Genomic DNA, 14,676 nt, shown 5'->3' on the forward strand with positions numbered 1-14,676 from the left:
CCCCACAAAGTGAGATCTTGAGATCTCAAGCTGCTTGCCTGTTGTCTTGTAGTCCATCCCAGCTTTGTGCAGGTCTACAGTTTTGCAGAAATAACAGCCTGACTGTTCTCACAATCCTTTGCTTCAGCTTATCTGAGATTTTTCTTGGCCTGCCACTTCGGGTCTTAACTAGTACTCTGCCTGTGGTCTTCCATTTCCTTACTATGTTTCTCACAATGGAAACTGACAGCTGAAATCTCTGACATAGCTTTTTGTATCCTTCCCCTACACCATGATGTTGAAAAATCTTTACCTTCGGGTCATTTGAGAGTTGTTTAGAGGCTCCCATGTTGCCACTCATTACAAGAGATGCAAAGAGGTGAAACATTTGCAAATGGCCACCTTAAATACCCTTTTTCATGATTGGATTAACCTGTATAAGGAGGTCAAGGGTCAATGAGCTTACCAAACCAATTTTGTGTTCCAGTAATTACTGCTAAATGTATTCAAATCAATAAAATGACAAGGGTGCCCAAATTTATGCACCTACCCAATTTTGTTTAAATAATTATTGCACACTTTCTGTAAATACGAAAAACTTCATTTCACTTCTCAAATATCACTGTGTTTGTCTGCTATATGATATATTTAACTGAAATTTCTGATGCAGACAACCCATGATTCATAAAGGAAAATCATGAAAATTATCAGGGGTGTCCAAGCTTTTGCATACAACTGTATTTGGAGAGATAAAGTTACAATCTTTGGTGAGGCGGTGGGTGTCTTTGTCAGCCATTATCTTGTATGACCTTGAAAATCTGGGTCCAAGTCATGCCTGGCTGTCACATATGTGTCTGTGTACAATGTAGTATGGGTGTGTACTATGTATACAAGGGGTAAGAGGGAAAGCTAGAGCCCTCCAAACATGACGGATGGACGTAGTCCATTTCAATGCCCCCCTATTTCATGGCTGGAGACAAACATAATAAAACTAATACTGATCAAATGATACAACATTTGCACCTTGTACTGTATGTGTGTATATATATATATATATATATATATATATATATATATATATACATTCATTTTGATTTTGATTTGTTCAGCTATTACATTAATAAATGAGATAAACCAGACATTAGGCTCAGTACAGTTAAGCAAGAAATTGTAAACATAAGATAATTAATCAAAAACCTGTATGTAAGTAAAATGAATCACGTTATCCTGGATAACAAGAAATGAGATTCACAATTCTGGATCACTTTTATCCAGATTAAGTCTTTAGAACTCCACACACTTACACTTACCTGTGTGACTCTGCTCTCCTTCCAGTCTTGGTGGAGTAGGATGTCCAATCGGTTTCGACGACTTAAGTTGACTCACACTCTAAGGCACGGCCTTTCATCCAATCGTCTTGCTCCATTTTCTGATGATGCAGAAACCTCACTAGATGCCACAATGAAAGCAAACAGGAAGCTTGCTAACGTGTCTAATGGGGTGCTGCCACCAACTTCTGGTCTGGGTGGGAATGACATCAGTACTGCATGGGTAGTCAAAAACAAAGATCCTGGTGAGTCATAGTGATCAAATAAACCTTTAATCATTTTTACAACAGAGCTACTGCAGCTCATTATTTCTATCCAGCCAAAACCAGCTTTTACACAGTGTTTCAACCACCAGTTTCCTGAGTGGGACTGATGTTGCTTATGTACATTTGACCTTGAATTCAAAAAGAGGTCATCCAAAAGCTGTTATAATATTTAAGAGGTGACAGTTTATTATGTTTTTCTAATGTGATATATGTACTCTTTTTTCAGGTCTTGGCAGGACAGCATCAGAAAAGGAGGACTTTCTAATTACCACAATGGTAAAAATGCATGGGTTAAATTTATAGAGCACATTTAAAAACAATGATTAATTCCTTTATAAATATAAAATGAAATCAAGTATAATTGCAACATAAAGTGTAAAACAAAAACAACAATAAAAACCAAACGTTACAGAGAAAACAGCCATAAGGAACAAACAACAACCCAACAAAGAATAAAACACACTAAAAGATCTTGAAAGCCAAAGAAGAAATGAGTCATCAGCAAAGATTTAAAAGTAACCAAAGTCAGAACGGCCCTAATGTGGTGCAGTAAACTGTTCCAGAACATGTGGGCAGATAACAAAAAAGATCCATTGGTTTTGTATTTAAATTGGGGGAAAACCAAAAGGAACCAAGAGCATCTTGGGTTTTAACAGTTCAGCTGGATAGGGTGGAACTATACCATTTAATGAATAAAGCAAGATTCTCAATGCTGAGGTACTTGCATACTGGATCATGCCCAGAAATTTGCGCCACGTGACTGAAATGTGTGTTGTTTTTTTTTTTTTTAATTTCAATCAGCACACTTATGCAATAACAGAAAATAAACAAATGAATAGATAAAATAAAAAAGAAAACATAATGAATATACTGAAAAAACATGTAGCTGAATGAAAAAGGTCAAGCCTGAAGCTATCTAGCTTTTAAATGCCTTAACTTATTTATACTGTGTCAATATTAAAAATAAAACATTTCTGTCAGACTACCAACAGTAATATGAAAACAGCACACGTCAGTTTCTTATACCATTTTGAATACTTTAGTGAACACTGTAAGCACTTAAGATGTCATAGTTGATGTTCACAGTGCAAGTGATGCTCCATCTCCTTTGTCTCATAACTAACTCCTTGTTTGACACGCAATCATTGGTACTGAAGGATCATCTGAAGGGACCTAGTACCAAAGATATCCACGCTTCTCTTTATTTCACTGGTTAAAGTCCAAATCTCACAGCTGTACAGTAAGGAAGACAGCACTAGGACCTTAAAGACTTGGACATGCATTGTCCTGCAAAGGCATTGGGATTGCCAGACACCTCTATCCAGAGACTTAAGTCCTGGTCCCACCAGATAATGAAGGATGAATAATGAGCCACGCAGCATTTTTTTTTATTTTATTTTTTTTGCTATGAGAGGATTTACTCAACTATCGTGGGAGAATAGCAGCTCTTAGAGGCAGTATCTTCGGTTAACAAAGCTCAGCTCTGAGCATGTAGTGCAACTGCTAACAATATTTTCAGAGGAATCCTTCAAATCCGGTTACAAGCATCAAAGTTTGACTCTGTATACCTTTTGGTACATATTTTAGAAAAATAGCATTAGCCATTTGAATTTTCAATAGGGTGCCAAGTAGGGGTCAATTGAAGAACTGCATAGGGGTAAAATAAAATTGTTCCAATCATATTGAAAGCTATACCACATTATGTGTCTGATCACAAAGAATCAAAAAGGTATCATTTGGACAATCTATAACTGAATGTTCTGAAGTTTTGGGGTAAAAACAGCAAGCATGGCGACAAAGGTCACTTTCACTTTGTGCAGGGGTCAATAGTTAAAGTCGCTCCAATTATGGTAAAACATGATGTAAATTATTGGTTGAGTTAGTAGAATTTTAAAAAGGAATAGTTTGCATCATGTGTCATGCTTAGTTATCATGTTATGGGCCAACATATGTCACATGTCATAGAATCCAATGGATGTCGACATTATTTGACCTTTACTTTGGAGACCAAACATTTAGCACAGTCAGAACTATTCCATTTGTTAATCCTATTAGTTCAACCAATAATTTGAACCACGTTGTACCAAAACTGGAGCAACTTTAACTTTTGACCCCTGTACAAACTGAAACTGACCTTTGTCACCATTCTTGCTGTTTTTACCCCATAACTACAGAACATTCAGTTATAGATAGTCCAAACTATACCTTTTTGGAATCGTTGTGATCAGACACATAATGTGGTATAGCTTTCATGATGATTGGAACATTTTTTTGACCCCTATGCAGTTCTTCAATTGACCCCTATTTGGCCCCCTATTGAAAATTAAAATGGCTAACATCATTTTTCTACAATATGTACCAAAAGGTATACACAGTCAAATTTTGGTGCTTGTAACCGGATTTGAACAATTTTTACAGTTATCTGCTGTACTAGTGGTGCTAATTTCAAGATTTTCAAAATTTAGCAACAACAGCGTGGGGCAGTTTGTGTGCGAGTTACTGGGAGGACTAATGAGGATTTTAGAGGCATGTTTGTGGTGAGAACAAGGCTGTAAAAGCCCATTATCTGAGCACCTGGTGGCTACGAGGACCGGGAGAGGCTCAGCCCTCTTGTGCACACAATTCCACCTGCTTTTTTCTTCTCTTTCTCCTGCTCCATGAAGTGGAGAACAGATTTGAAGTAGCTACAAGGTAATTATTCATAATGATTTTATTTTAATAGCTTGGTAAAACAGTTGCATGTTCATTCATTCTATATAATCAGCTGTAAAAGTATGTCTATGATAGATTTAATATCTTGTTGATGGATGAGACACTAAGGAATAAAACAAATAAAACCTTAAAATTGATTCTAAACTGGACTGGAAGGCAGTAAATAAAGGCTAGTATGGAAGATATGTGGCCTCACCTGTGACTAGCAGCCTTCTGGACTATTTGAAGACAAGCTAGTGATGACTTGCTAAATTTGTGAGCATGGTCAAAATTGTGCCCAGTTTATTCAAAAGTGCTCTCTTGTAGAGAGATAGAGGGCCAGTGTTATTATTAGAGGCACTGACTTAGTCAGGGGACCTCAGAATATTGCCATACCTCACTGATACGTACAGCCTGTTACAAGCTTATTACTCACATTTGTTATCATGTTTGTGTTGTGACATTTACTGTTATGCCCAGCTTGGAAACATAAACCAATGAATAAATACAAGGTTTGGTATCTGAAAACATTTATTACAACTAAAATATCAAACCCCCTGCTTGACCCAAATAGTAAGTAGCCCATCCTCTTATAGCTGAAGAAGAAGCAATGGGCCCAGGTGCCTTCACTCAGCAAACCAGTAACTCTCTCCTTAACACCTGGACACAAACAAATCAGTGCATGCACACTGTACAGGGCCCTGACATTAATCTATACAACTCTGCATTGTTTTAAAAACTATGAAGTGGTTTAAAAAACAAACCTTTTTTTTAGCTCCCATTTTATTGCTGAGTTTTTAGTTTCAAATCAATTCAAATCAAAATCAAATCAAATCAATTTTATTTATATAGCGCCAAATCACAACAAACAGTTGCCCCAAGGCACTTTATATTGTAAGGCAAAGCCATACAATAATTACGGAAAAACCCCAACGGTCAAACCGACCCCCTGTGACCAAGCACTTGGCGACAGTGGGAAGGAAAATCTCCCTTTTAACAGGAAGAAACCTCCAGCAGAACCAGGCTCAGGGAGGGGCAGTCTTCTGCTGGGACTGGTTGGGTTTCATGGCCAACATTATGATTTCTCACGTTGTATTGTTTGTAATACTTTATTGGAAATTGTAATATTATTAGTATAGTGTAGGCAGCACAGTGACTTAGTGGTTAGCACTGTTGCCTCACAGTGAGAAAGTCATGGGTTTGATTCCCATCTGTGGCCTTTCTGTGTGAAGTTTGTGTGTGCTCCGTGTTTACGTGGGTTCTCTCCGGATGCTCCGGCTTCCTCCCACATCCAAAGACACGCAGGTTAGGTGGATTGGAAACTTTAAATTGTCCGTAGGCGTTGTGCATGTGGGTGGGATTGTGTTTGTCTGTCTATATGTGCCCCTGCGACAGACTGGCGTCCTGTCCAGGATGTACCCTGCCTTGCGCTCTGTGACTTCTGGAATAGGTTCCAGCCCCTTATGATCCTCAGTTGGACTAAGCAGTTAGCGGTTGAAGATGTGTGTGTGTGTGTGTGTGTGTGTCTGTGAAGTATAGTGTATGATTAAGGACAGTATTGTCGTTATAGTCATATTGATAATATATTTTGCCTTACCTTAGTTGAGAAGTGGTGCCCCGCTGACCCGGCTACCCAGTGATAAGCTGAAAGCAGTGATCCCCCCCTTTTTGCCTCCGTCCAACTTTGAGCCATGGAATTCGGACCGTTCGCGGCTGCTCAGAGATGGAAAAAGTGAACCGCCACGGCTGCCTATGCCACCACAGAGGAAGCTCAACAGCAGTGGAAACTCAGACATTGTGAGTGTTTGTGTTCAGTGCTGGTGAACTTTGCCATCAATACACTGTATATACAACCCCAATTCCAATGAAGTTGGGACATTGTGTAAAATGTAAATAAAAACAGAATACAATGATTTGCAAATCCTCTTCAACCTATATTCAATTGAATGCACCACAAAGACAAGATATTTAATGTTCAAACTGTTAAACTTTACTGTTTTTGTGCAAATATTTGCTCATTTGGAAATGGATGCCTGGAACACATTTCAAAAAAGCTGGGACAGTGGTATGTTTACAACTGTGTTACATCACCTTTCCTTCTAACAACACTCAATAAGCATTTGGAAACTGAGGGCACTAATTGTTGAAGCTTTGTAGGTGGAATTTTTTTCCCCATTCGTGCTTGATGTACGACTTCAGTTGTTCAACAGTCTGGGTCTCCGTTGTCGCATTTTGCACTTCATAATGCGCCACACATTTTCAATGGGCAGCAGATCTGGACTGCAGGCCGGCCAGTCTAGTATCTGCACTCGTTTACTATGAAGCCACGCTGTTGTAACATGCAGAATGTGGCTTGGTATTGTCTTGCTGAAATAAGCAGGAACATCAGCTGAAAAAGACGTTGCTTGGATGGCAGCATGTGTTGCTCCAAAACCTGGATGTACCTTTCAGCATTGATGGTGCCGTCACAGATCTGTAAGTTGCCCATGCCATGGGCACTAACACACCCCCGTACCTTCACAGATGCTGGCTTTTGAACTTTGCGCTAGTAACAATCTAGATGGTCTTTTTCCTCTTTTGTCTGGAGGACACAATGTCCATGATTTCCAAAAACAATTTGAAATGTGGACTCATCAGACCACAGCACTTTTCCACTTTGCATCTGTCCAATCTTTCAAATGAGCTTCGGCCCAGAGAAGACGGCGGCATTTCTGGATGTTGTTAGTGTATGGCTTTTGCTTTGCATGGTAGAGTTTTAGCTTACACTTGTAGATGTAGTGACAAACTGTGTTAACTGACAATGGTTTTCTGAAGTGCTTCTGAGCCCATTCGGTAAGATCCTTTACACAATGATGTCTGTTTTTAATGCATTGCCGCCTGAGGGATCGAAGGTCACGGGCATTCAATGTTGGTTTTTGGCCTTGCCGCTTACCTGTAGAAAGTTCTCCAGATTCTCTGAATCTTCTGATTATATTATGGACTGTAGATGATGGAATCCTTAAATTCCTTGCAATTGAATGTTGAGAAACATTGTTCTTAAACTGTTGGACTATTTTTTCATGCAGTTGTTCACAAAGTGGTGATCCTTGCCCCATCTTTGCTTGTGAACAGCTGAGCCTTTTGAGGATGCTCCTTTTATACCCAATCATGACACTCACAATTAGTGTCCTCAGTTCCCAAACGCTTATTGAGTGTTGTTTGAAGGAAATACCACTGTCCCAGCTTTTTTTGAAACATGTTGCAGGCATCCATTTCAAAATGAGCAAATATTTGCACAAAACAATAAAGATGATCCATTTGAACATTAAATATTTTGTCTTTGTGGTGTATTCAACTGAATATAGGTTGAAGAGGATTTGCAAATCATTGTATTCTGTTTTTATTTACATTTCACACAACGTCCCAACTTCATTGGAATTGGGGTTGCAAATTATATGATTTTTCTGATTAAAATTTCAGAAATTAAATTCAACATTATTAAATTGCTTTAATTAGAGGTGAGAATGAAAGACGTGACTTGGAGAATTAGAAGATAATTAAAAACAAGGGATGTATTCAGATGCAGCCTTTGTTTTTAAATAATTATTTTAGTTATTTTTAGTTGAAGACATAATTCAACCACATGGTGACATTCAGGAAGGTAACTTCAGTTACAGCTTCATTTTTATCGCTACCATGTGCAAGCAGTGTCATCAGCATACATGTGAATATTGCTTTCAGGAGTCACACAGGGTAGATCATTGAGTTTGACATTATTAGTTTGTGGTACATATAAAAAGTTTTGGTAGCATTCTGGGCCGCACTTGCTATGCATTTTTAAATTGTGGGTTTACTTTCCTGTCCTGTTTTATGTGCTGTCCCATATTTGACCATGCAGTGGACATCATGTTTCTCCCCACGATTGCTAGCTTCAGTAGCCTACTCTATTGTGAAGGGGGTTGCTAGCTGACATTCATATGAAGGCAGGCAGCAGTGTCTAATTTCCAAATTCCATCTAGCATTCAATGACCATCCAGCAGGTGGCAGTCATGTCTGTGGAATATTACATAAGCAAAACAAAGTTGCTTTTGGCATTATTCTGGTGCATCAGTGTTAACCACCATCTAATTACTATACTTCAGCTTCCTTACTGTATGTGTCCTTTTAATTTGAAGAGTTACAAGATGATAGCATTTATTGCTTTTGAGTTATTGTCTACACAAGCTGGCTGGTATGTACTGTTCCACTCAGCCTTTCATCTACATTTTTGCTGCCTAAGTCCTACACTGTTAGCGTTGCAGGCTAAATGTTTGTTGTTATTCATTTATCCCCTACCTATTGTTCTTATCAGACATCTGTCAGCCGTGTGGTGAACAGGTCCATGAAGTTTCCCAACATCCCCAAGGGACCCTCCTCATCTTCACCTTCTAACTCTGGCCATTTCCACTCTCCACACTCATCAGGGGGCTCCAACGGCGTGGCAGGACTTAACCGGGACTCCCACAACCGCTCAGGTTCACATAAGCACCCACATTTTACTCCATAGCTGTCTACAAGCCATCATTTATTTTGTGGAGAATGCAGTTATTTGGTGTAACATTTGCAACCCATTGCTTGGTAAACGTGCTGTTGCCTCTTCCTTCCACCAGGTGGCAGTGCAGACAGTGTTCTGTCCCAAATAGCAGCCCAAAGGAAGCGAGCAGCAGGTCTAATTGATGTCAAAGCACAGGCACCAGAAAAACAGCACAGCCAAACACAGAGTCACCCCCAACCAATAACTTCAGGTCCCGGCTTGCCGCTACCTGACACCAGCCTGCCGGACATCAACTCCCACCCTAGCCTGGTTGCCTCTGACATTCACTCAAGAAGGGTCAATGTTCTGTTTTATGTCTTCTTAAGGTGGCATAATATGTGAGGTAGAAAAGGTTTAGGCTGTGAAAACTCAACCATCACATTATTTTCTAAATTGTTGCTTGTTGTGTAAGTTTGCAGTTTGCACTCATTATAAAATTACAATTTACCATTCAAACTACAATTGTACAAATGAAAAAAGTAAAATGACTTCCAGTAAGATTAGTTTTGAATGTCTATGAATGCTTCCTGTTTATGTTATTCTCTTTAGAAGATAGACTTGAAGAAGAGACCTCAGTCGGGGAATTCCTCCACCTCCAAGAGCACATCACCCACTCTTACACCGTCTCCCTCTCCGACACCAAAGCCTCCTCCAGGAGACTCACTGTCCTCAGCGTCTTCGCATCCTCGCTCCAAGAGCAGCGGTGGCTCCAGCAGTGGAACCATCACTGATGAAGGTGATGGATCAATGACTGTACAACAACTGTAAATGAAAACATTCTTTTGTATTTTCTGACAGGGAGGTTGCTCACCCGTTGCATCCTTCATAAATGGCACATGTGCAAGACTGTTAGCAGAAAACGTTATTACCGACAGCGGTAGCACAGGGTATTATACAGTGGTGGGCACAGCGATCAATCAAAGCAATCAAAGGCGATCACAATCCCAAGCACAGACAATGAGTCTGTGCTTCTGTCTTTGTACACCCTGCCCACTGGAAGCATCATTTACCTTGACAGCATACATTGGTCCAGCCGTGAGGTAGACCTCTTCAAAAGGAAAGCAGGTTTGACTTATGGTTTTGATTTATAAATCAAATTAATCCAGATAGAATAACTACATTAATGTCAAATGTCATTTGTACAAAGTGAAAAGATAACACATATCTGCTAATTTTAAAATAATGCACTAATTCTGAAGTTTTGAACATTAACACACAGATGCCCAAAGAGATTATGGGTAAACTGAGCTTCCGCTCACACTAATTGGTTGACTCATTCATTCGATGGAAAAACACAAGTTAATGTAACGTGTGTTGGTGTTTACAAATAAATGTGCTTTTGTAAAATATGTAATTTTTTTCATTTTGACCCATCTACTGGATGCCAGTGGGAAACAGCTCAGTTTACTCACAATCCCTTTGGGCATCTGTGTGTGCTAAATGTTCAAAACTTCAGAATTAGTGCATTATTTTAAAATTAAAAGATATGTGTTATATTTGAGCTTTGTACACATGACAGAGTTGACATTAATGTAGTTATTTTATCTGGATTAATTTGATTTATAAATCAAAACCATAAGTCAAACCTGCTTTCCTTTTCAAGACGTCTGCCTCATGTCTGGACCACTGTATGCTGTCAGAGAAAATTACTTTTGTTTGTTTGTTTTTTTGTGGCAGCTTGGTGGGGTAGAGTTGAGCTCAGCTGTCTCACTGCTGCAAAATACGGAGCAGACAGGAGCCAACAGGGTTTATAAATGTTTTTCACCTTTACAAACTATGTAAAAAAAATGTTAGCGGTCTAAAAGTTATCAGAACTAAATTTATTGGAAGCTAATTGGTCCGTTGTTGGTTTTTTAAGTTAGCTGAAAAGCTAATCCGCTAACAAGGAAGTTAGCTTCACTAATTAGCGCTTAGCAGATTTTTGAGGAGATATCTACAACCAAAAGCCAAGAGAATCTAATCCAAAGCATGTGTTATTTCGCGGCAGAAGTGATACCAAGATGGCCTCACTAAAATGTTGTGAAATTATGTCACTGTAGTCTGAAAAACACACTTATTATGTGGACACGCAGGGTATTCTCCTTCCAATTATTTTCATTTCCATTATTGTTTCATCTATTGTGAACACAATAGAAACAGAAGAATTTTACAAATTCTTAAGAGTCAGAAATATAGTCCTGATACATGATCAGTATTGTGAGTTTTGATAAATTATTACATATCAGAAATGCTGCAATTTACCACCTTTGCTGTACTTAGTCATATCCACACAAGCTGTCATCATCCGTTTCATCACTGTAAAATGTGCACCAGCTCAGTTTGAGTGTATTTATGTTTCAGGTCTGATTTTTATATGATTCTAATTCAGAGAAAAGTAATTTTAAATTAATTTCATTCTTGTTAAATGGCATAAAATATTTTGCATAATGTTTTTTAAATATTCATGCAGTGATCCTGTTAGTACATAATATTATTGTGCTGTTATCATTGTGTTATTTATTTGATATGACTCACCTTGCAAACTGCTGTAACACAGCAAACAGCAGAACGGAGTAGATGTGAAAATTAAATGTACTCTACAGAATCTTTCCACTGCAAACACATTGGTCCAGCCTGTTATGTGTTAGTACTTTCCCTTAGATCATAACCCACATTGTTTTTGTCTCTTACATTCCCAGATGAGCTGTCGAGTATCCTGAAGAAGCTGTCCCTGGAGAAATACCAGCCCATATTTGAAGAGCAGGAGGTATTTCTGCTGTGGTACAGCAGAATAGCGTAACATTTTCCTTTAACTGCAAAGTCTGTTTTTTTTCCTTTGTTTTAATTCATTTTTGAGTCATGCATCTGTACAGAGTACAACTGCAGGTCCTGAAAAAAAAACAGGTTGGACTGGACAGTTGCTCTGTTAAGATTAACCATTTAAAATGTTACTTTTAACCTATGGTCATGTTGTAATGTTTTGGTTTTTTTTTCCTCTTCTTGTAGGTGGACATGGAGGCATTCCTAACTCTGACGGATGGAGACCTAAAGGAGCTTGGTATTAAAACAGATGGACCCAGACAACAGATCTTGGCTGCCATATCAGAGCTCAATGCTGGAAAGGTGCATTTTTTATTTTATTTTGACAGACAGTACTGTGCAAAAGTTTGAAAACAACAACAACAAAAAAATCTAAAATGACTGATGAATGACTGATGCTTGGAAATAAGTAGAAATAAAAATCGAAATAAGTAGGAATGGAAATCAGTATGTGACCTCATTTCACCTTTAAAAATAGGTCATTTCTTTTAGGTTGTTTCTTGGAATTTTGGAAACACGCGCAAGTAAGCAAGGAGCCGTCCATCCAGAGAGCACACAAACAGACTGACAGCTGTCAGTGATCGCCTGCTGTTGTACAGTTCGGTGAAAAATCCCTTTAGGTTTTCGATCAGTATATGCTTGCATTGTTAGATTTTATTAGTCCGTTTGGACGAATTTTGTCCGTTGCAGCCAGTAGATTATGTATTTGTCATTTGATCGACGTTGCCAGCACAGAGTGCAGCCGGGTGAGAGGGACTTCAACCGGTGGCTGCGCTGTGCTGTGGAACGGGAGGTACCGGAGGTGAGCTGACATGTTTATTTATGTCGTTATGTGCTGCGCAATCATTTCCACATCATACTTGCTACAGACGTAGGAGGTGAACGTGTAATAATAGGTGACATCCTGTTCAGCTGCATTGCTGGGCGCTGCACCGAGCCTTTGACACGTGCACAGTGCCACATACATTATTACATAACAACATTTCCTTTGCCCTCCCTGGCCGGGGTCCAGTGGAGGTGGACAGCATGTTGGCAGGCTTTTCTGTGACCGATCGATCTCACAGCTCAATCAACCGCGATCAGGTCATTTCAAATACTGTTTTGATGCCGTCAGATTATGTAAATTGCAGTCACATGGTCGTCAGATTACTCATGGACTGCCGTCGGATAGGTTTTCCATCTCGACAGCACCCGGAGAGTTTTGAAAATGTGCGTCACACTCGGGCCGCCGGCCAATTTTGACCAATTGTGTCGACTTCCGCAGATGGCTGTCAGAATGTGAATAAACTAAAATCTGACACTTTTCAGATGTGCACCAATTCATAAGTCCAACGCCACTCTGCGTGATTCTGGCTATGTTTGGCGGGGGTATAACATTATGAGCCTTCTCAGATAAAGCAGAATTTTATTTGAAAAGGACCAGTGTGCTGTGACATGTACTCCAAGAACATCTTATTTGCCTGAAAATGTTCTTGTGCAATGACCTTTCCTGGCTGTGTTCAGGGACGGGAAAGGCAGATCCTTCAGGAGACCATCCATAACTTCCAGTCCTCCTTTGGGAGCAGTGCTAGCAACCAAAGACAACCAGGACAACCATGCTGTGAGTGGCACACTGAGCTAGTAGTGCAGATGGGCAAATTCATCAGTGGTGCAAGATCTTCATCTGTCTCTACTTTGTTTTTCTTTCACGCCACCATTCTTTATCAGCCTCAACAGGTTGGATCACACACCAGGTCCGTCCCTCCAACAAGAGGTAGCCTGCCTTGGATTATTCATCGAAGAGAATTCTGCTTTTCCAGGAATACACAAAAGGTAAACTTAAAATGCTGGTGCCCCCCAGTCAGGATACACGTCATATGGAGTACTTTACGGGACACGTCCTACAGCGCTTGACGTGTTGATGCAAGAGGACACAGCAGACATACGGCCTCCATATGATGCGTTCATATGACTGTTCTGGACAAAAAGCTCCCATGAAGCATTTGACTTATGGAATCATGGAGTTGTGACACAGAGCCTGCTGAGTCTAGAGCCATGATGCAGTTTGACGAAGGATATGCACCAAATTATAATCTTTTCTGTAAAGACTGCTGATGGAGGATTTGGGTTAAGTATAGATTTGGGAGAGTAGAGAGATCAAAATAGACAATAAGAGGACCTCGTGTGTGCTACATTACATTTTAAAATAATACTATATAGCATATCTGTAATACACATTTCTGGTGAAGTTTTATATAAGAGGCAGAGTTTACAGTGTGTGAATAAATTATGTAATACTTTTGTAAAGTAGACTGTGATTAACATATTTTTCACAGAACTTTCATTTTGTTCAGATTTCAGTTTAAACTGAATCATCCTCAAAAAAAATAATTTGACGCTCTAAACAAACTGAACCATGTTTCAGTTTGATCTGGAGTGAAACCACTTCTTTTGCTTACTCCAAACATTGTTTTTTGGTCCGGCTCATGGTCTGAGGTAGCTTTCATGGCTCTTGCACCAAACTGAAAAGTGAGAAAGTCTGAATCAAAGGAGGGTGGTGTGAAAACACTGCTAGTAAAGTGGTGGTCTCAGTTAGTGGTGAGCTGTACACGGACTGAACTGGTGTATAGGATAAAAATTAGGTCCACAGTTTGTAAATACAGTCATACGGGGAGGTGATGGTCTAGTGGTTAAGGTGTTGGGCTTGAGACCAGAAGATCCTCGGTTCAAATCCCCACCTGACTGGAAAATCACTAAGGGTCCTTGGGCAAGGCCTTTAATCCCCTATTGCTCCTGGTGTGTAGTGAGCGCCATGTATGGCAGAACCCTGACATTGGGGTGAATGTGAGGCATAATTGTAAAGCTCTTTGAGCATCTGATTTACCATTTTACGCTCCACTGCCGAAAACAGTATGAATGTGCTTCTTAAAGGCCACTCCTTTTTTATTTTTGATTGATTGAAGGTTTTATTTCAGACAAACAGAACAAAAAAAGGCAAAACAACAAGAACGTTGAAAACATAACAGTTTTTATTTTTTAAAGTTCAGTGCTGCTGCGGAGTAAAGTGCCTTTATTGTCATTC

General features: G+C 39.5%; 1 protein-coding gene across 1 annotated transcript in view; it reads left to right on the top strand.

Moving 5' to 3' along the window:
- Nucleotides 1-13,681, top strand: part of LOC117511735 (ankyrin repeat and SAM domain-containing protein 6-like) — a 39,165-nt gene extending 25,484 nt beyond the window's left edge. The window contains exons 9-18 of the mRNA XM_034171643.1: nucleotides 1,315-1,552; nucleotides 1,800-1,849; nucleotides 5,867-6,061; nucleotides 8,595-8,757; nucleotides 8,893-9,113; nucleotides 9,366-9,552; nucleotides 11,495-11,562; nucleotides 11,802-11,918; nucleotides 13,119-13,215; nucleotides 13,323-13,681. Coding sequence (XP_034027534.1) covers nucleotides 1,315-1,552; nucleotides 1,800-1,849; nucleotides 5,867-6,061; nucleotides 8,595-8,757; nucleotides 8,893-9,113; nucleotides 9,366-9,552; nucleotides 11,495-11,562; nucleotides 11,802-11,918; nucleotides 13,119-13,215; nucleotides 13,323-13,372 — 1,386 coding nt within the window. The 3' untranslated portion in view covers nucleotides 13,373-13,681. The remainder of the gene's footprint in view (nucleotides 1-1,314; nucleotides 1,553-1,799; nucleotides 1,850-5,866; nucleotides 6,062-8,594; nucleotides 8,758-8,892; nucleotides 9,114-9,365; nucleotides 9,553-11,494; nucleotides 11,563-11,801; nucleotides 11,919-13,118; nucleotides 13,216-13,322) is intronic.
- The last annotated feature ends 995 nt before the right edge of the window (nucleotides 13,682-14,676 follow it).

Source organism: Thalassophryne amazonica, chromosome 1, assembly GCF_902500255.1.
Source record: "Thalassophryne amazonica chromosome 1, fThaAma1.1, whole genome shotgun sequence".
Classification (NCBI taxonomy): domain Eukaryota; kingdom Metazoa; phylum Chordata; class Actinopteri; order Batrachoidiformes; family Batrachoididae; genus Thalassophryne; species Thalassophryne amazonica.